A 23,330-nucleotide genomic window follows, 5' to 3' on the forward strand; every position below is an offset into this window, starting at 1 on the left:
TTCCTAGTTCAGTTTTTAACACCATCTGTGATCACAGTTAAAGGAAGACTTTTAACTTGAGAATTATTAGTTTTAGACAAAACTGGTTTTTAAAATTAATTTTAACATAGATACTGGGTTAAAGGAAATATGAGGTTTTATTGAATTATTAGGGTAGCTATTCATTTTCAAGGACTCTTCGTACTTCTCTATAAAACTCAATATGAGGCCGGGCGCGGTGGCTCACGCCTGTAATCCCAGCACTTTGGGAGGCCGAGACGGGCGGATCATGAGGTCAGGAGATCGAGACCATCCTGGCTAACACGGTGAAATCCCGTCTCTATTAAGAAATACAAAAAACTAGCCGGGCGAGGTGGCGGGCGCCTGTAGTCCCAGCTACTCGGGAGGCTGAGGCAGGAGAATGGCGGGAACCCGGGAGGCGGAGCTTGCAGTGAGCTGAGATCCGGCCACTGCACTCCAGCCTGGGCGACAGAGCGAGACTCCGTCTCAAAAAAAAAAAAAAAAAACTCAATATGAAAGATTATTTAATTTGAAGTCAGCTCTGAAGATGCCAAAAGTATGTTATTAATTAATTACAATTTAATTTAAAATCAAAACTATACAAATCAAATTTTAACTTAAGTTTTGAAAATTTTCTTTATTTCTATGTTCTGTATAATTTATTATAGACTATTCACTCGACTCGTTCATTCGTTTAACAAACATTTTCAGGACGACTTAATATGTGTAATTAAACTAGGCCCTGCAGTATAGGTAAAGATATAGAAGACAGAGTTCCTGATTAAAGATGCTTACAATGGGCTGGGCACAGCGGCTCATGGCTGTAATCCCAGCACTTTGGGAGGCTGAAGCAGGCGGATCTCTTCAGCTCACAAGTTCAAGACCAGTCTGGGCAACATGGCGACACCCCGTCTCTACTAAAAATATAAAAATTAGCCGGGTGTGGTGGTGCCTGTAATCCCAGCTACTCAGGGGACTGAGACATGAAAATCGCTTGAACCCGGGAGGCAGAGACTGCAGTGAGCCAAGATCAAGCCACTGCACTCCAGCCTCGGTGACAGAGTGAGACTCTGTCTCAATAATAATAATGATAATGCTTACAATGAGGGAAGATATGATAAAATTTGAGTTTGAAACTTATGGAAAAGTTACAAGATGTTCTCATGTATGCAGAAGCACAAGCACATAGCTTCTCTCTTTGCACCTAATGTCTCTACAAAATATTTTGCTAATAGACAAAGAGTTAAAATATACTGATACACTTCCCAAATATTTCCTAACTCTTGACTTTATTTCTTACTTTAATAATCACCTAGGGGTTTCACTATTGGGTAGAAGGGGGCCATTTTCTTTTAGAGTAGTGTAGAGAGGGCTAAATGCCATATAAGAAGGCTTGATGCGAGTGAAATCTATGGGAATGGTGACCTTCTCCTGGAGAATCACATACAGAAGAAGTACTTTCTGCGGCAGCCAGCAGGGGGCGTTTCTCCAACCTGTTTTCTGCTCTCTGGGTTGGATACCATCAGCACTGCTGCGCCTGACTACCTGGGTTACCGCAGTAGGCAGGATGGAGGTGGAAGGGAAAGAGTACGAAGAGAACTTCATTTCTAGGCTGGAATGGGGCCAACCTGCAGAGACCGCAGTTATAGGGACACGTTGTAGCTACTTTGATAAAATTAAAAATAAAAACAAACCGGGGCCGATCGGCTTAGGGTCTGTTAAAAGAACGAAAATGAAACAGAAACATCTGCTGGAATAAATAATACACTTAAATAGGATGTGTGAAATGCTTCAGAAAGTTTATTGTCATTTCTGTTACCAAAAGGAAGCCTCTTTATTCATTGACTCCATTGTAATAAGCATACTAATATTGATCTTTTCTAATCTAATAATAAGGGGAAAATCTTGTACTCAGTGTAAGGGATGACCTTTATAGACAGATTTAAATGTTTATATCATGTTGCTGTGGAAAGAATCGTATTCCCTGAAATTCACATAAACCCTAACCCCCAGTGTGATAGTATTTAGAAACGAAGCCTTTGGGAGGTGTCACATTTAGATGAGATCAGGAGGCTGGGACCCTTATGATGGAACCAGTATCCTTATAAGAGACATCAGGGTGCTCTCTCTCTCTCCCTCTCTCTCTGCTATGTGAGGACACAGTGGGAAGTCTACCATCTGCAAGCCGGGAAGAGAGGCTTCACCAGAAACTGAATCGACCAGCACTTTGATCTTGGACTTTCCAGCCTCCATCACTGCGAGAAAATGAATTTCTGTTGTTTAAGCCACCCAGTCTATGGTATTTCCTTATGGCAGCCCAAGCTGACTAATACACATGTAAGGAGTTTCAAAAATAACTAAGTAATTTGTTTCAACTTCTCCGTGAGACTTCTGCTAAATGATCATTACAGATACAATGCAGGTACCCAATTGTATGTAAAATCATCTTTTTATCTTTTGCTATATTATCTATGCCTCAGTAAAGAGAATAAAAAGGAAATTATCCTTGATTAATCACATATCTTAACAGTCACCAGCCATGTATCAGTGTAGTTTATTTTTTGATATCACTCTAAGTAATAAATCATACCTGACATCCTTTTTGAAAATTCTCTGGTTTTATCCAGTCTTCAAGCATTCTCAAAATGGAAGCTCCCTACAATGGAGAAAAAAAGACAAATGAAACTAATAAAGGCTATGTAAGGAACAATTATCAGTTATTACTCTTGCAACTAGTATTTCATGATCATATTTGTGAGATTAGTTCCTCAAGAGGATTCTGCTAAATTATATGGCTCTATGATTTGAGGATGAAAATACCACTTGGCACAGCCCCTGTATCTATGCTTCTAAAATAACTAAAAGGTAAAGAGAAATTGCTTCAGGGACTTCAGATTCAAATAATTATTGCACTTCCCCAAATAAACCAGCAGATGGGGCTTTCTTAATCAAAGAGAAATAGTCTAAAAAATCACATTCTTTGATGAATGAGGAAAGTAGTTTCAGGGTAAAATTCTGCCAACTTATTAAATATATTTTCATACTTGAAAATAAGAATTAGATTTAGCAGAGGGAAGTAGATAGTCAAGAAATTATCTGGTCAAACAGCTTAATACACATGGATACATAATTTAGGCATACCATCTTTATCTTCTCAGTGGTCTATCTCATTTGCTTTTCTTTCATTTGAAGAATCTGATGAACACCTTGGGTCTGTACTTTCTTTTTATGTGTTATACGGTTAGTACCGAAATGCACAATTTATAATATTTTAAATCAATTTTCAAGTAACTAAATGAAAAAATAACTGTCCCCCACTTAAATTAGTAATTTTTACTGTAAGTTATTAAGCATTCTAAATTAATTTTATAGCTATTTAGAAAGCTAGAGGCCTAGAAAAATTTATTTATCTTGGACTTGATATCTTAAACCTGAGGAGTATCTAGGACTAAGGGGGAAAATGGTTCAATAAATTTAAATTTCTCCCATGTGAATAATTAGAATAGGCTATAAGTGGTTTTGAAATTTTCATTTTAACATAAAGATAAAAGGAATCATTCAAAATGTCAAAGAAAAATGAATACAAGAAGGCTGAACATACACCATGGGAATCATATGAGAGGGAAAGTCAAAAAATATGATGCTAAAAATTTCAAATGCTAATACATAGAAGTTTTTTTCACTCAAGTATTCATTTTAATAATTATAATATTTTTGACTCAAATAAAACTTTAGGTGTCACTCAGGATAACAAAATACATTAGTTTGCAGTAGCTTCTAAGCACCTCATTGTAGCGGGAAAACCATGAGAAGCTGAGGTAGAAAATGACTAAAATAAAAATTTAAATTATGTTACATACAGATATGGAATATGTTTGAAGGAGAGTCTATATGAAATATAGTGGGACAGAATGTGTCACATAAATCTTGGAGTTATAGATTTTCAGCAACTTTTCATAAAATGTTAGTGGAGAAATAAACCTCACCTACAATATGCTAACAAATTCATCTTTACACCTTCTAAAAAGGAATAAAAGTATTTCCTTCTGAGTTGGATTTAAATGCTTATTGCAGGCACTAAAAGGTTCTACTAGAAAAGCTGTGCACATATATGGCATTTCTTGTTTACCACATAAAAGAAAAAGATTTATTGTCTTTTGAAAAATCAAATAAAACAATTTGAATTGTGATGTTTAAAGTCTAAATACTCAATTATCAGAACGAAAATAATTATAAACAAATGTGTAAAGACAAATTCTTAAAAATCTCTTTTAAAATCCTGTGACAATGACCAGCAATACATTCTACTGAAAAGTACGAACTATTGAATATTCAGCACTCAGAATAAGTTCTACACCGTTTTCCAAAGCTCACTGGCTCAGTGTGACCATTCTTACCATTTTTAGGCATCTACTAAAAGAAAAGTCACTAAACAGGAAGATGTTCAAAACAATGTTCTATTTCCCCCACCTTACTATAGGATATTCCATCAAAAACAGATGTTATTTCATCAGGGGTTGTCACAGTCACAACAATTGGATGTGAAGACATCAGAGAATCATCCTCTTGTACAGGTAACACATCTTCAAGTAACATTTGGTCACGCTGAAATGAAAGAATGAGCCAAAGAAATATAGTATTTTCTTTGTACTAGTTAATAAATTAAAATACCATATATAAGAAAAATTGGAGGAAAATAAATATAAATGACTTAAGTTACTTAAACATTAGATCTTCAAATTAATCATATTTTACACTGATTGGTCGATACTGATTTCATTCCCTTCTTCTACTAATAATTCCTTTTAATTTTTCCCCCAGATGACAGGCCAAGAAGACATCAACTTCTGTTAATTCTGCTTCTGCTACTTCTGTATGACTTTTGGACATGTGCCAAACTTTTCAAGCCCCATTTCTATATCTGTGCAATGAGAATGATGACATGACCCCACAGATTTGGTCTAAGAATTAAGTGAGGTAGCATATCAATTTGCCAAATATTGATGTTCGGGGTTTTTAAAAATCACCTTGTTGTCAGAATTTGGATAATTCATAATTAATGAAAGAAAATATTAGCAGTTTATCCGTTAGTTCTAATCACGTCTTGTTTCCCTCCTAGGTTTTGTCAGCAATACAGAGTGGTTGACAGGCCTAGCAGTACTGACAGACTTCCTTGGTTCAAAGCTCAGTCTTTCTGCTTTCTAAATATGTAAGTTTAAGCAAGTTTCCTCACCCATTAAATAGAAGTAATGATGGCCTCTACTTTTTGGAACTGTGCACAGGATTCAAGGATAAAATTCATGGTTAGTACTTGGCATAGTACCTGGCACAGAATGAGAACCTAACCCATTAGCTGCTATAGTTATTTTGATTCTTAAGCAGTAAGATTGTGAAATCTAACTCTGCTAAATCACTACTAACTTTAAAAATTTCATTGGCTCTACTTAATTAAAAATATTTCCAAAAGAAGAGTATGCTATATTAGCTTACATTTTCCAATTATGCGGGTTTCATTTATAACAGGAAAGGTACTGCTGTCAAGTGATGACTGCCAATCAAGATAATTTTGACTTGGATTTTGATTTTTGTATACCTGGGAAGTTTAGGCATGGTGAGAAGAAAGATCCTGTCCTCAGTGTCAGGAAGATTGACTATACCAACTGTGTGTGTGGTTTGAGATGTTGCTACCAGCTATCTCTGTGATGTGGGAAAGTTACATCACTTTCCTGGCCTTCCGATTTTTCACCCGTGAAACAAGGGTCCGTGATTGTGGTATTTATTGAGCTCACTTATAAAATATCTTTATTTATCTGACCCTTCCATCCACAAGACCTTAAATTGAGAACTCCTTAAGGGCAAGAAATGTGTTTTATTCATTATTCATTTTGGGGTCCTCCGTTTGCTGAATGAAGAATGAATGAATGGGCTGGGCTCGGTGGCTCAAGCCTGTAATCCCAGTATTTTGGAAGGCCGAGGCAGGCAGATCACGTGAGGTAAGGAATTCAAGATCAGCCTGGCCAACATGGCAAAACCCCATCTCTACTAAAAGTATAAAAATTAGCCAGGAGTGGTGGTGAGGACCTATAGTCCCAGCTACTCAGGAGGCTGAGGCAGGAGAATCGCTTGAACCCAGGAGGTGGAGGTTGCAGTGAGCCGAGATTGCTCCACTGCATTCCAGCCTGGGTGACAGAGCGAGACTCCATCTCAAAAAGGAAAAAAAAATGGAATGAATGAATAGATGAAGGAATGAATGAATTGTTGTGTTGAACCATGTGATTAAATTTCATTTAAGAAGTGCATAGCAAATTTTTCTGGAATTTAGCCACTGCTTTTTGAAACACAGAACTTGGAATATTAGACAATATTAAAATGTTATAATTTCTTATAACAGTTTGCTCTAAGGGCCTCAGGACACTGTAAGGGAGAAAATAAAGGACGTAATTTTCCATTTATACAGTTTATTTTCAATAAATTATAAAATCAGCAATTTTCCATGTAGATGAGTGGTTTTCAACTGGAGGAGATTTTTGTACCCCATGGGACACCTGGAAATATGTGGAGACATTTTTGGTTGTCACAATAGGAACTGGCAGGTTAAAGGCAATTATAGAAGTCGGGGATGCTAAGTATCATATAACGCACAGGAAAGTCCCCCACAAAAAAAGAATTATCTACTCCAAACTATGAATAGTTCCATAGTTGAAAAAAACCCAGATGTAGATAAGATTTTTAAAGAAGTAATTGTTGTAAATTAGCCTTTTCACTTTGTAAATTAGGCTAGGGAAACTGTAAGGGCTTCAAGCATTTAACTTTTTTATTCTGTCCAGTAGAGGGCGGTACTTCACATAGTACAAAACCTCTGGTAATTAGACACATCCACATATTTGTACATTCACATATACAATCAGATAAGAATACTCCCGTGATATAAATATAAATAACAAATATACCTAGCTTTTCTGAAAAAAAATTTTAGGGTTCACGAAAGTTTCTATTCTAGGCCTCTGAGGGACACACTACATGTTAATAGTCATTACATGTGCCTTTGGGAGCTTTTCAGCTTACAAGATAGAAAATAATGTTCTATTTCATAAAGGAGAAAATGGACTCAGAGATATTATGTAACTTGCTCAAGGTCATATTCCCTGTCATGCATCCAAGAAATGATGTGTTCAGGATTTGAACTTCAATCTAACTACTAAGTTTATGTTATCTCTTCATCACACTATTTCCACAGTCTGTCTGAAATAAGATAAATCATTCACAAATGAGACTCTGACATTTTTTCAAAGGGTTAGTGCTATAAATACTTTCTGGAACACAGAGTTCACATTTTCTTTGCCACCTATTTTTTTTTCCTGCCTTGATAATGTGTTTTTGAGTGACTCTGTCAAGGATATCCCCAGACTGGGATGATCAGCTGCCCTTCTAATGACTGGGCAAAGGCTCTGGGCAAGGTGGATTCAGTGGAAGTCAGTTGGCTCCACCCTATCCCTCACAGTGGAATTCCCCGTTCACCACTGTACTTGCCATCTGACTTGGGACCATGATCATAGTACAAAGGCTTCTATCTGCTTTGCATGAGGAAAGGAGAGATTTCAAGTTTATATGTCTAGGACTCACCATTTGCCAGTCTGTTTCTGCATGGTTTACTCCCAGAAACTCAAAGAAAGAAGCAAATCCTTCATTTAGCCACAAGTCTTCCCACCAGTCCATGGTCACAATATTTCCAAACCACTGAAATTGTAAGCAATAAAGAGATAATTACATTCTTACGGTTATGGTAGAGAGGCCTAGAAAATGTCAAAACATTTATTTGTCCGTGCCAATGTTGTCACTGTGACAGAAGTGGCAGGCATTGTATTTAACATTTATTTTCTCCTTTATTCTGATTATTTAAATGATATTAAATTGTCCTTAGTTTATTGCCTTTATTTAGTTATTACTGGGGTATGTAAATTTAAACGAAGCCCTCGTGTGTATTTCCTGAAGGCAAAATAATGTGTTTCAAAGTCTCTTTATGGCTAAATGTTTATTAGTACTAAGAAAGATTTTCATGCAAGTTTTTCTGAGTTGGCTATTTTTTATTTGCTAAGTCATAAATAATTTGAATTATTCCTGTGGTCTTAAGCCACTTTTAAAAACAAGTTGATTCAGTGATAAGATTCTATACCTGATGTACAAGTTCATGGGCAACCACAGTGGCCACCCTCTGTTGGTTTGATGAGGCTGATTCCTCAGGGTCGTAAAGCAGGTTCGTTTCTCTGTATGTGATGAGTCCCCAGTTCTCCATAGCACCAGTGCCAAAATCTGGAATAGCGATTTTATCTATAGAAGAAGAAAGAGTCCAGTGAGAAATACATTCTTTCCATTTGTTCATAGCATTTCTTACCAAATTAAGTTATTTGGATGAATGATTTTAAAAGGCTAAAAATAATTTCTTAGAGTAAAGAACTATAATCGTGTGTGCAAACATTTCAGTCCTAATGCACTCAGAATTTCCATAGAGCATTCCCTGTTGGCTCCAGATATCAATGCTTTGTTTTTGTTTTAAAGAAGGACAGTAATGGCAACACCTCTATAATTTTATGTCTTTTGTTTCTCTCTGTATTTCATTTTTGTTAGCTACATCTGTTTTAGGGGATAAGCTGTGAGGAAAAAGAGAAGTTTTCAAGTTAGTATTTAGAAGTTCTGAGCTTCCAAGTGTACAGATAGAGTTTTCCATCCAAAGTCACAGAATATTCGAGAACATAAAACTCTATTTTTCTCTAATTCTATGAAATTTAATTGATTCTCTACCAATCTAATAGCTTACCATCTGCTTTTATGTATTAAATCAGTTGGAGAAACATGGAGTTGACTATATTCTCTCTAAATTCCCTTACAGTTCTAAAATGTTGGATAGGAGTTTCTATAATCTTACACATAATATCTGACAGGAGGAGGCAGTGTTGATCAGTTCTATGTTAAATTCCAAGAAAGAAAATGCTCAGTTGATCAGTGGCCAAAATACAGCTTCCTCAGTTAATGAGCGGTGAACAGAATGTAATTTCTTTATTGTTACATATAATTTAAATGAGGAACAGAAATGAAAATAAATTGATTTTTCACTTAACATATAAGAGAAAGCCCTTTCTTTCTGGTTAAAATAAATATTCTTAAAGCTTTCTATAAAAGAATGAAGAGGGATGTATCTTAAATAGAGGTCAAGATTACAATAGTAGTTTCCTTTTCATGTTATCGTCATTTTTAGGTTTGGTTATTTTATCACGAAACAGTCATTTCAAAGGTAGAGAAGTATCTCCCACAAGGGCCAGTATTTTTCATAATGTGGAGTGCAGTTTGCACTTAATCCTTGAACAAAATGAATTTTTTGCAATTTCTTTTTTTTTTTTTTTTTTTGGTCAGTATTGGCATTATAACTAACTAATTCGTGTATATTTAACTCTTTGGAATCTAATAAATGCAGAAGTCACTTCTAAGGAGTCTAAGATATAATTAATTCTAAGAGGGTTGAAAATGCACATAAAACAGAATAAAGGAGTTGGGGAGAAGAAGAAAGAAAGAGAGAAGAAGAGAGTAATAAATTTGTGAGATTTCCACTTCTCAGGTTATCCTGGGTGTTACAACTGAGATAAAAGGCAAAGGATCTTTAAATTCATGTGCACAAAATTTTATTAAATATTATTCTGATATTTTTACATTGAGATAAGGTCTTCTGTCACCCAGACTGCAGTGACACGATCATGGCTCACTGCAGCCTCAACCTCCTGGGCTCAAGTGATCCTCCCACCTCAGCCTCCTGAGTAGCTGAGACTACAGGTGTGTGCCACAACACCTGGCTAATTTTTGTATTTTTTGTAGCGATGGGGTTTCACCATGTTGCCAGGCTGGTCTTGAACCTCTGGGCCTCCCAAAATGTTGGGATTACAGGCATTAGCCACTGCACCTGGCCCAATATTCTGATTTTGATGAAAACTTGTTTCTTTTTTCAGCTCCTTCTCTAACATTTGTTAAGCAATCGAAAAATAGAACTGTATCCATTGAAGAGACATGCAGCATCTACAAGCTTGCTCTGAGCCACAGCCATTCCCATGCAAAGAACTTGGCATTCCTCTTGTTTGCATTGATAATTTATTAAACTAAAGGCAGAAACAGAAACAGGGAGGCCAACTGTTGGCTAATTTGTTTTACTGCCTTCATTTTATCCCTACAAACATCTATATGGGTGTTATATTTAAAGTCTTTGTTAATAGCTTTCGAGCTTATTAATAAAGCATTTCCACTATTGACAGAAATGTCATATGCACACCATCTTGGTTGTAGCCCCACTTTTGCTTTAAGAAGAATGCATGCTTCCCTCTGTATTAGAAAAAATTATTGCTGGAAGGAGCGCCAGTATTTCATTAAACTGCTGGGGAATCTAGAATTTGCCTTATACAACAATGGAAAGACTATAAGCACTTGGGACTCTTACAACATCATTTATCCCTATTATTTTTTAACTCACTGATGACAGGGAGGCAGAGCAAGTATTGGGATGAATGCTGATTTTGAAATCAACTGATCTAGGTTGCTATTTGTGGCTCCATCACTACCAAGTTCTGCAATTTTGTGCACATACTTTCATCTTTATTTAGAAACACAAGACTATATATTTATCAGATAAGAACAGAGTACAGCCTGGGCATGGTTGCCCATGCTTGTAATCCTAGTACTTTGGGAAGCCAAGGCAGGCGGCTCACTTGAGCCCAAGATATTGTAGGCATATAATAAAAGAACTTAACGATAACTGTTAACTGATGGTGACATAATTAGAAGAAATGAGTTAACTTAAATAAAAACAAAGGCAATATTAAAAATAAGAAAATTTTAAAAATGATCCTCACCTAATTTAGGAAGAGAATAATTCATAGCAAAGTATTCTTCAAAATAATCAAACACACTTTTAGTTATGTTTGCAGCATATTCGGCTGTGTGCTTTTGCTCTGGCTGGACATAAATTGTAAGCTATTAAACAAAACACAAAAAATTCAGTGAAAATTATTCTTCATTCAACAAAATACAAAAACTGTGATGCATAACATACTTGAAAGAAAGTGGACTTTGGAGCCAAATATGTCTAATTTCAATTCCAATTCTGCCTCCTACTAGCTGTGTTGTCTCATAAATCACTTCACATCTCTGAGACTCTGGAGGAATTTTACGTAAAATGTTAATAAAACTTCACAACTCACTAAGTGATTCTAATGACTAGAAATAATGTAAGACAGAACGGTTGGCACAATGTCCCAGACATTTGAAAAATGTTATTAGTTTTTTCTACTTAGAACATATATTATGTTCTTAAAATCTATGAATGCATCTATTCATCCATCCATATACTCACCTATCAATTTCTCTCTTGCGTGCTCTTTCTCTTTCTCTGTCTCTGTCTCTTTCTCTCTGTGTAATTTGTCCTTGAGGAATTGAATTAATGGAATTTTTCTCATCTAAAGAGCCCCTGAATACATGTTTTCCACTTGTGCTATTCTATCTAGTTATTTCAAAATAACCCTTCTGATATTCCAACTATTCAGCTCCAGAGTCTAAAATATAATGATCCAAACTTTTCCTGAGAGAAAGTCATCTTGGTAAGCTACATCAATTCCCTAAGTCGCTACTTTGTGTCCTTTTGACGTAATTTATAAATCAAACCAAGTATAGATTTTTGTCCCCAATTCTAAGCGTGTCTGACTTTATAAAAAATTTTTAAGAATCCTCTTCAACATAGTGTCATGAAAGCAGGTGTGGTCTCCGGACAAGAATATCACAGGTGTTTAGGCATTTCTCAATATGTGAAAGAGGAAGCAGTGCCTCAGACAACTTGTGTCTGCTAAATATTTGTGAGAAATTCAAATAAAATATACCTGCTAAGCCTACAACCTGATTCAAAACCCTCAAAGAAAGCAAAAGATGTAATCATTTGGTAAGTTCAAGATCATTTACCTAATTAGAACAGCTGACTCAGGATTTAAACAAGAAAAAAAAAATACTGCCTACTCTCTTTATTATTCCCAATGCATTGCTAGTTTTGGTATTCATTTAAGCACACATCTTGAACCACCTTTTCCTAGAAGCAAAGAACACTGGAATGATTCACTAATGTAAAGAACACGTTCTGAAAGAACATCCCTTAAATTACCATTGCTGGCTCACTATTCTCACATCCATTGGGTAATTGGCATTCTTGCTTTATTTGCATAAATAAAGATGTGTTCATCTTCACCTCCGAAGATGGCACAACTCACTCAATCGCCTCAATATTCTTAGAAGTTTTTTTTTTTTTTCTTACAGAAGCGATGATACATTTTCTCTAATAGTTGTTAAGCAATCAAAAAGTGAAACTGTTTGGATTACCCTCCTGTCCTCTTTGTGAACAATGACAGGCAATTTCCAAGAAGTTGAATGAAACTAAGGCTCCAGTTTTTGGCCATTGAACAGAGTAAAGGGAATTGACCATCTAAAATAAAGGTCACCACGTTCATACAGGATTGCCATGTCATAAACCAAGAGTCTCAGAATTTTCCTCTGTGAACTAACTGGTGTGTCAAAACTCTCAGATTTTCTATCACGTCTGTTCTCTACCATTAAAAACTTCCAGAAGGGCAGTCCTCTTGACCCGCTCCACTGTTGTCTACACACTCAGTGCTTTGGTGCTGCACATAATATTTGGGGAGCAAAAGAGAATTGTGAAAGAAGATGAAAGATCATGGTGAGGTCTCCAACCGTAGGTGGAGCAATGGGAAGGAGAAAGACTCAATGTGTTCTCTCTGCTAATATTTTCTCATTTCCCATGTCAGTAAATGAACTCCCTTTAAGCAGTATGCTTCTGAGACAATGTAATTTATTTTTCTTTCTCTGTATTTCTGTTGGTGACAGTGGAAGGCAATGTGTTTAAAGAAGATTGATGGTTAATGTAAATTCAATCAAAATAAAAGCAGTCCCTTCCTCTTTTGTTTCTGAGAAACTCAAGTCCATAGAAATATGCTCTGTCTTTGCGGCCTGGTCAGTCTGCAGACCATCTGTGATCTATGACCCTTCATAATCAGGGTCAGCTCTTCACCAAGCAGGGACCTCAGCTCAGGCCAGCAGTGCAGCGGCCCCATCCCCTGGCTGAACATTCCCAGTAGCAGCAGTTCTGCATTTCTCTAAGGTGGATCTCCCAGAGGCAACTGAAAGCCCCTCTGCCATGGCTGCTGCAATGGTACTGCCCTTGCTGCCCTTGGACTAGGAACGGATCAAAGACCAAGTGCTTTAACCATACCTCCAGTAAGCTGTAGCCACCCTTCTTAAGGAGAAGAAGCTAGTTTGTCCCAGCCACAAACCCCTGTTACCCCTGCTCATCACCAGGCAGGCCCTTGACTTGGGCCCATGATACAACCACCTGACCCTGGGCTGATTGCACCAATTAGTAGTGGCTCTGCATTTCTCTGGGGTGGAGTTCCAAAAGACCAGTGAAAAGCCCTCTGCCACAATGACTGCTAAGGTCCCTTCCCCTGCTGCCTCCAAGCTGCAGAAGGAGCATAAAGCCTGAACTTGCTCCAAGGCTGTGGTGAGCAGCGCAGGAGTGCCAAGCTGAAATCTGCAGCCAGCACTTGAGTGGGAGAGGAGCCCACAGTTTCAGAGCACTGAGAGAGAGTGCAGTTGCAATCAGGAGGAAATACAGAGGAGCCATGTGGCTGAGCAAGAGCCTAACTACTGGCCATTATGCTTAAGCACCATCTACTGGATCACAGCCCAAACTTCAGCACCAACAATACTTTGCTAACATAAACCCCTGCGAAACCAAGGACACGAATTCAGCCACAAATAATGACCCAGCACAAACACTTGGTCCTCTGAAAACATCCAGGAAAGAAATCAACTGACTGTACTCAAATTACACCACAGTCGAGGGAACATCCGCCACCACAGTTGAGGGAACGTCAGCCCACACAGATGAGAAAGAACTAGTGCAGGATCTCTGGCAACTCAGAAAGCCAGACTGGCTTCTTTCCTCCAAACAACCACACTAGTTCCACAGCAAGGGTTCTTAACCAGGCTGAAATGACTGAAATGATAGCAGTAGATTCAGAATATGGATAGGAAGGAAGATCACTGAGATTCAGGAGAAAGTTGAAACCCAATCCAAGGAATCTAAGGATTACAATTTAACAATACAGGAACTGAAAGACAAAATAACCGTTATAAGAAAGAACCAAAGTGACCTGACAGAGCTAAAAAACACACTACAAGAATTTCATAATGCAATCACAATTATTAACAGCAGAATAGGCCAAGCTGAAGAAATAATCTCAGAGCTCAAAAACCGGCTCCCCAAACTAACTCAGTCAGACAAAAATAAAGAAACATCATGAATAAGAAGAATCAATATTGTTAAAATGGCCATATTGCCCAAAGCAATTTACAGATTCAATGCTGTTCCTATCGAACAACCAGAGATAGTTTTGACACAATTAGAAAAAACTATTTTAAAATTTATATGGCACCAAAAATATAATAGCCAAGGTAATTTTAAGCAAAAAAGAAAAGCTGGAGGAATCACGTTACCTGACTTTAAACTATACTACAAGCCTACAGTAACCAAAAGAGCATGGTACTAAGACAAAAATATACACATAGACCAAGGACACAGAATAGAGAGCCCAGAAATAATGCCACACACCTACAACCATCTGATCTTCAACAAAGTTGACAAAAAGAAGCAATAGGGATAAGGCTGTCTATTCAATAAATGATGCTGGGATAAATGACTAGCCATATGCAGAAGACTGAAACTGGACCCCTTCCTTACACCATAAACAAAAGTCAACTCAAGACAGTTTAAAGACTTAAGTGTAAAACCTAAAACTATAAAAACCCTGGAAGATAACCTAGGAAACACCATTCCAAACATAGGACCTGGCAAAGATTTCATGACAAAGATGCCAAAAGAAACTGCAACAAAACCATAAGTAGGCAAATGGACTTAAACTAAAGAGCTTCTGCACAGCAAAAATAACTATCAACAGAGTAAACAGACAGCCTACAGAATGAGAGAAAATATCTGCAAACTATGCATCCAACTAAGGTAAAATATCCAGAATCTATAAAGAACTTAAACAAATCAGCAAGCAAAAACAAACAACTCTATTAAAAAACGGGCAAAGGATGTGAACAGACACTTTTCAAAAGACACTTCTCATATATGGCCCACAAGCATATGAAAAAAATGCTCAACATCACTAATCATTAGAGAACTGCAAATCAAAACCACAATGAGATATTATCTCGCCCAGTCGGAATGGCTATTATTAAAAGGTCAAAAAATAACATGCTGGCAAACTTGTAGAGAAAAGGGAACGCTTATACACTGTTGGTGGGAATGTAAATTAGTTTATACATTGTGGAAAGCAGTTTGGCAATTTCTCAAACAACTAAAGCAGAATTACCAAATGATCCAGCTATCTTCTTACAGGATATACACCCAAAGAAATTAAATTGTTCTGCCATAAAAACACAGGCCTCCATATGTTCATCACAGCACTATTCACGGTAGCAAAGACATGGATGGAATCAACCCATTTTCATCAACAGTAGATGTATAAATAAAATGTGGTGTAAATATACCAGGGAATACTTCACAGCCATAAAAAGAATGAGATCATGTCCTTTGCAGCAGCATGGATAAAGCTAAGAGAACTGGCATAGCAACAGAGAACCAAATACCACATCTTCTCACTTATAAGTGGGACATTGAGTACTCACGGACACAAAGAAGGAGGCAATAGACATCAGGGCCTACTTGAAAGTAGAGAGGGAGGAGGGTGAGAATGGAAAAACTACCTATCGGGCACTATGCTTATTACCTAAGAAGTGAAATAATCTGTACACCAAACCCCTATTACATGCAATTTATTATATAGCAAACATGCACATATACCCCGAACCTAAAATAAAAGTTTCAAAAAGAAATATTTTACAGAAAGTTACCATAAAAAAAAATCACATCATAGATTTTATTCTATGACTGCTACTTTGATCAACAGAGCCAAACAATCAGAGAATATATAGCTACAGTCCATTAATTTTGTAACATAAGTAGCCAAAGCATAACTGTGTCTTAACTACCATATATCACAAACATTTTTATATTAAGGACTCTACCAACACGCTAACATTTTCTGTCATTTAAAGCTCCAACATGGTTTCTGTAATCCATGTAACAATAGAACATCTGTGATGTTTGGATTTGGTGATTTTAAAAAGCATCCTCCCCTATGCTGATGCCTTCACTCATCCTCACCACACTTCCTGCTCTCTCACCCTACCTTTAATGTACACTCCATCTGCATCTCCTTCTCCTCTCTCTGGGCTTTGGCAGAGGGGGCTGACTCTCCGCTATCATCTGCTAAGCCTCAGCGCTTCTGTCCATGATAAAGTCCAGTCAATTACCCGTGACCTGTCATCATTATTTAATAATTGCCATTTTTCTAGTTTATGTGCCTGCTTTACCGAGATGATTTTTTAAGTGTATGACTACCCATATTGAAATAACATGGAGTGAGGAGGGATGCATACATGTATTTTCTTTCTTCTTTATTTTTTTAAAGAGTCATACATTTCTTTTTTAATTTAAGAACCCTATTAAAGGTTAAATATAAAGTTTGTATGTCTACTTTATCACTTTATATGTAAACATTATGTATAAACAAAAATATGAAGTTTGTAAGACTTCAAGAACTTAACTTTTATGTATATATTTACTTTTTGAAGACAGTAACTTCCCTAGGCAAATTAAATTACCTGATATACCACTGTTGGATACCATTAGTCATCTTTCAAAGCACTAAATCTATGGAGCTAGTATCAGTGGAAAAAGTTTGGGCTTTCTACAGCCTTATTCAGCTGATATTCTTTTGGGAGTTTTGATATATCTGCCTTAACATAGCTGTTGCTTTTCCCTTTCATATTGGAGCCTACTGTAATGTAGGCTGTTAGAGTTCGTTGTGTTATCCCTTTCATTCAAGTGTCTCCAACCATTTGAGAGATAGAACTTAAGTCCATGAGAATTGATTCCTGGTTGATTACCATGACTCCCTTTAAGTGTCCCTTTGCCAGACTTGACTTTACTTGACAATCATGACTAGATGCACTAGATCAACCTTCCTTGAACAATTGAATGCGGCTGTGCACCATCTTTATCTTCAGCGATTATTTACATCCCTGCAACCAAAACCAAGCACAAAGCTCAGAGATAGTATTATGATTACTTATTAGTCTTATTACTGAGAACTTAAATTTTTCAAGGAATGTGGTAAGCACTTTCCATGCAACACTTCTTTTACTCCACACATCAATTCTATGAATCCAGAATTATTAATAATAATAGAAAAACTGTGTTGCATCACTGATAATTACCCCAATCCTTTCACTGGTCCAGTTCCCACAACCCCTAATCCACACTAATAAATCCAATGAGTCCTAAAAATCAGAAGCTTTTTATATGTTTAAGCAAACTAATTTGGCAATATCATATGACCTGAACTGTTAAGAGGTTTTCGAAAATCTTTATTTTTCTCACTAAAAAAGTTGCTGCAGAAGTATCACTGATTGCAAAGCGTTGCCCCAAATCCCACTGTAGTTAATCATTAACATATAGTATTCAAACTACATTGCCTTTCACAAATCTGAAAACTTCTGAATTCCAACAGACAACTGGTCATGAGGGTTTGGGATAAGGATTGTAGACCTCTATTTGTAATTTTAGAGTTCGAAGGTGATTTGAAAATAAATTTCCTCATTGTATACATGAGAAAAATGAAGTCTAAGACAGGACTGACGCTAGAGTTCAGGACAAAGTCTGTTTTCACTATATCATGCTGCCTATTTTCTCTACTTATAGGACTGAATCCTGACTTCCCCTAGCTGTAAAATACAGATAATAACAGCACTTATGTCATAGGGTTATTGCGAGTATTAAATAAGATAACACACAAGCAATGTTTAACATGTAATAGTTCTATGTGTCCCATCAAAAGTATTAGTATCATTGGAGATAATACACTTACTTATTAACCTCTGTAATTTTCTGTGTGCGTACTTCCTTGTACGTGATTGATACTCACACTGTGGTGTCCACATTGCCAGTAAGAACATTATGAAAATGCAGGGGAAAAAAATAAATGTTATGGTTTTGACTTTCAAAATAGGCTCTTGATGCCCACGCAACAAATTTAAAAGCCCAAACTTTTTGGATTGCAAGGGCCTGGTTCCAAAAGACTTTTAGCAATAAAAACAGAAGGCCAGGAAAAAAGCAAATCACAGGGTTTTTCACTCTAATAATAGATCGAAAAGAGAATAAAGAGATGTCCAGGCTACTCTGTCTCAAATAACTAGACAAAATTTACCTGGGCCAAGGAAAGTAAGGGAAAGTTGAAGGGACAAGACCTGAAACAGATCCTGAAAGAGTGTGAGGGCACTGAGATGAGGACACTGAACTTGGAAAGACCATGTGAACAGAACAGAATCAGCTTAAACAGACTGCCCATTACCACTTGCACCGTCACCTGGGTCAGAAGCCAGGCAGGGCCCTGCAGGGTTCCACCTGGGAGTGCTGCAGCCCCGCAGTGCCCTGGATCCACATCTTTATTGTCCCTGTCTATTGAGTGTTTTCTATTGATAGAGGTGACCATGCATTCAGGTTTGCCCAGGAATGTCCCTGGAATGTAAATCTGTTGCTTACCTGTTTATACCTCTTGTTCCAGCATAATTAATAACCCCTCCTCTATTATTTGTTATATATATTTGTAGATGATAAAATACATGGTCACTCTACTTATTGACAGCAGCCTGACTTTTCACTGCTGCTCATCCCACAGAAGTAGCACTATTTATCTCTTGAGGTTTTTTTGGCGAGATGTCATCTGAGCTGCTTCAAAGAGGCATATCATTTTAAATGACGAGCGTGCTTAAAGGATCCCTAAAACACAAGCTGAGATCCTTGGCTCTCAGGGCTAGTAACACCAAGAAAGACCTGAAAACACACTTGGATGGCACAGGGCAATGATGACTATATCTGTTGCACATCTCAATTGAAGTACAGATATCAGCGTATTTCACTCCCTTCAGGGTTTAGCATCCTCCTGTGCACAGAGTGGATACTCAATAAAGACTTATGCAATAATCAGTTTGAAGAAACTGTTTCAGTATCAATACTGAGGTAGCCAGAATGAGAAAGAGAAAATAAATCTGTATCGTTTTTAAATCTATAAATGCATATTTAAGGTGCATAGCTGGTATTACTGTACATGCCATTAATGTGTTAAATTTTATAAAGTTTATGTTCTTTTAAATATTCTTCCAGCAGTAGGTGGAAAGTTAGCAGAGGAAGGTACTTAGTAGAAAGGAATAGTGATACATCAGTTTTTTTCTTTTTAAGTTTTGCCTTATCAATGTGATATACTCTGTCTAAATTTTAGTTTGCTCCTTCCTCATAGATAAATTAGTATGTATATGCAAAACCTTGATTTGAAGTTTAGGTGAAAAAACACTTTTTTTTTTGCTGTGGCTATGCTGGTTCAAAACATGTTCAGAACTCTGAGTTCGGAACTCAGCTGCTATCAAGTGCTGTTTGAGACGACACTCAGCATGGCCATTAGGTTATACAAAGCATTTACTAGCTGCTTACTTTCCATTTAAGTTAAAATTTAAGTTGTCTGATGCTTAGTGATTATTACTGCAGTATAGTTTTTAAGAAATTAAAAAGTGAACATTAAAAAAATCTAAATTACCCCATAAAATTTTACATTATTTTTATTATTTTGTTTATATTTTTGTAAATTTAAATAAAAAATAAGAATCATTAGCAATCCTCCATGGCTTGCTAAATTAAACAGATTCATTCAAGGAAGATTAATAACCTTCAATTTAAAGATAATCCTTCCGGTAAAGAAATTAATTTAAAAAACACTAATTAAAATGTTTTAGAAATCAAATTCATTCTGAAAACTTAGCAAAGCCACAGCCAAAATAACTTTTTAAAATAATGAAATGAACGTATGTCAAAAATAATTCTGAGGAAAACAGAAAAATCACTTTTAGAACACCACAATAACAGTTGTTGTGGACATCCACTGTGGAATGCTACAATAAGTGGTCAAAAACTGAAGAACAAACAGGGTATTTACACAGCCTTTCATTATCACTCCCTAAATATTTATTAATCACTGTGGTGGTCATAATGTATATCCATAAATTCTTTGTTACTCCCCCCTCCAGGAAGTGGAGCTTAACTCTCTTCCCTTTGGGTGTGGACTGCATTTAGTGATTGCTTCTAACAAACAGAAGATGGAAAAGAAAACTAGTAAACTAGAGCAGAGAAACCTAGCAGACACCATCTCAACCAAGTGATCAAAGTTAGCATCACCAGGAATAAGTCATGAGGATGTCATGTACCCCCGATAGGACGTGATGAAAAGGACCCTTCACCTCTGTGGTATTCTCCAAAATCCAAAGCCTCAGTCTAATCTTAAGGAAACATCACACAAACCCAAACAGAGAAACATTCTATGAAATATCTGAACAGTACCCTTAAAAAGTGTCAGGATCATAAAAAAGAAAAAAAACTGAGAAATGTCATATATTAGAATGAATTAAGGAGACACACTGCTAAGTAAAATGTAGATGTATCATCTATTGGATTTTGGAACAGAAAAAGCACATTAGTGAAAAAACTGGTGAAATCCAAGTAAAGACTGTCGTTTAGTTAATAGTATTGTATTATATTGATTTCTTAGATTTGATGAATGTTTGATAAATGGTTATATAAGATATTAACATTAAGGGAAGGTTACATGGAGACTCTGATATGTCTTTGCAACTCCCTGTAAACCTAAATTTCAAAATAAGAAGTTTAAAAATATACCTCTGAGCATTAAAGCAATGAAACTTAAAAAATAAGATTATTTCTATGAAGAGAAATACATAAAGTCTACGGCACAAAACCTAAAACTATTATAAAGATAGGCTGTTTTTAAAAATCCATGGCATATATACATACATACTCTCTGCCCTCAGCCAATCTTTCTAATCCAGCCAAACAATGGAAGCAAGTAAGAAGACACAGACAGTAGGAAGACCCCATTCACAGATAGAATCCCAGATGCAATTATTCAGCGATCATCCGGTAAGACTTTTTGGAAGAAAGTACAACATAATCCCTTCTACTGAGATATTAGAATTAATATGGTCATAGTATGAGCCTAATTAAATGGATAATATCTTACACCAGCATTCTCTTAGTGAATAATTCTTCCCAACTTCCTCTTCTGTTCAGGAAAGCCAAGGCAAACTTGACTAGAGTTGAAATAATCTCCGACAAGGAGATTTCTTGTTTTTGCACACATACTTCTTTGTAAAATACAGATGCCAAATGTGCCCAAAGAAATTCAAGGCCTCCTGAGATTTTTGTTTCTCAGCAACAGAATCACTCACGCCATTTATTTTTTATTTATTTACTTATTTATATTTTTGAGACCCAGTTTTGCTCTGTCACCCAGGCTGGAGTGCAGTGGCGCCATCTCGATTCACTGCAACCTCTGCCTCCTGGGTTCAAGCGATTCTCCTGCCTGAGCCTCCCGAGTAGCTGGGATTACAGGCATGTGCCATCACGCTCGGCTGATTTTTGTATTTTTAGTAGAGACAGGGTTTCGCCATTTTGGCCAGGCTGTTCTCAAACTCCTGACCTCAAATAATCTGAGCACCCCAGCCTCCCAAAGTGCTGGGATTACAGGCACGAGCCACAGCGCCCGGCCACCATTGTCATTTAACTCGTCCTGAATTTGATTCCTTAAAGACTCATGCAAAGCTAAAGCTTTCTGGGAAAGTTACTGTAGACCAACGGTACCTCAGAAGGCATCACAAACCTAACAACTTCGAATAATTTTATGTATACTAATACGGGTGATTTCTTTTTCCTACTTTGTGTTTTCCCAATTTTCAATAATGTACATGAATTAAACTTATAATTTTAAAAACTCAAAAATACATTTATAATGTACATTGTTCTTGGTTTGAAAATGAATTGCAATATATTCCAATGGGGAACTTTGTGCTGAACTCTCAGGTTCATGACATGCTTATTGGGAATATTGTTTCCTCTCTGATGACTCCTGCAGGAACAATAGGATTACGTTTTGTTTTCTTTAAAAACATTAACTAGACAGTTTCTTCACATAACTAAAAAGTCATATAATCTCTGCATACTATGCACAGTTCAGGGTGTGTCCACTTTTTTATTTTTCTGTGGTAAAATTCAGTGATTTCATTTACTGTAAAACCCTAATCAATCAACTAAACCTGAAGAAGGCCTCAGGAGTAGATTTCTTGCAGAGTTGTAAAAAATCCTTCCATCAGTGGCTGGCCTCAATTATTGCTAAACTATTCTTAGTAACTCTTCATGTTACTCTGTTTAGAATTGAATCAAAATGCAATGCAATTAATTTAAAAGGAAAATATGAGAGAGAAAAGACTTCTGAGCTACCTTCAAAACCAATTTAATTTTTCTCATGAGCAACAAGGATATTTTAAACATAATGAATGGTTCAACTCTAAAGTCGGCTATACTCTCCTCAACTAAACAATTAAGAATGCAGGCATTGATTCTGTGTTTATTGATATAAAGGAACTATTGTCAGAGAGGCAAATATATCCAAGAGAGTTTAATCAGGGCATTATAGATTCTTAGATTGCATAGTATAATCTGATTATGACTAGCAGGTGGTTAATGTACCAGAAGAAGAGTGGATAAGAATAGTCACCTAATAATGGTGTACAAAACAGCTACATGGCTTCATTTTTTATTTTTGTTTTTTACTAAAAAAGTAATAAAATGACTTTGGGTCCAGGTGGTACAGTAAAGGGATGCTTTGATGTACCCCACTAATCCTAATACTCAGAAATTAGTGATAAAATATAAAAATGGGAACAAGACATAAGGATCAGGAGCTATAAGCATACTGAGCTCCAGTTTTGGAAGGAATCGGTCAGAAACAGGTTCCTGGGGATCAGACCCAAGCCATGCTTTGGAAATCATGTTCTAAAACTCTGACTACTAGTTCTGATTGTTTTCTCATCACTTTTTGGTTTTTATTTTATGACAATCATATTCTTGAATTTTTGAATATATTAATTAAAGGTTGTGTGTATGCATGTTTAATTTTGTTATGACTTTTTGGAATTCTCTTTTGTTTTTCCAGTTATCACTATTTTCTCCCACTGTGTTTCTATTTGTCTTAGATGTTTTTCTT

At 36.5% G+C, this 23,330-nt stretch overlaps 1 protein-coding gene across 1 annotated transcript in view; it reads right to left on the reverse strand.

Annotated features, from left to right (window-relative positions):
- Positions 1–23,330, reverse strand: part of ENPEP (glutamyl aminopeptidase (aminopeptidase A)) — an 82,789-nt gene that overhangs the window by 41,597 nt on the left and 17,862 nt on the right. Inside the window, exons 4-8 of the mRNA XM_011999061.1 lie at positions 10,890–11,010; positions 8,174–8,328; positions 7,624–7,737; positions 4,471–4,605; positions 2,591–2,656 (exon numbers count right to left, since the gene is read on the reverse strand). Coding sequence (XP_011854451.1) covers positions 2,591–2,656; positions 4,471–4,605; positions 7,624–7,737; positions 8,174–8,328; positions 10,890–11,010 — 591 coding nt within the window. The remainder of the gene's footprint in view (positions 1–2,590; positions 2,657–4,470; positions 4,606–7,623; positions 7,738–8,173; positions 8,329–10,889; positions 11,011–23,330) is intronic.

This window comes from Mandrillus leucophaeus, unplaced genomic scaffold (genome assembly GCF_000951045.1).
Source record: "Mandrillus leucophaeus isolate KB7577 unplaced genomic scaffold, Mleu.le_1.0 Scaffold1160, whole genome shotgun sequence".
Lineage (NCBI taxonomy): Eukaryota > Metazoa > Chordata > Mammalia > Primates > Cercopithecidae > Mandrillus > Mandrillus leucophaeus.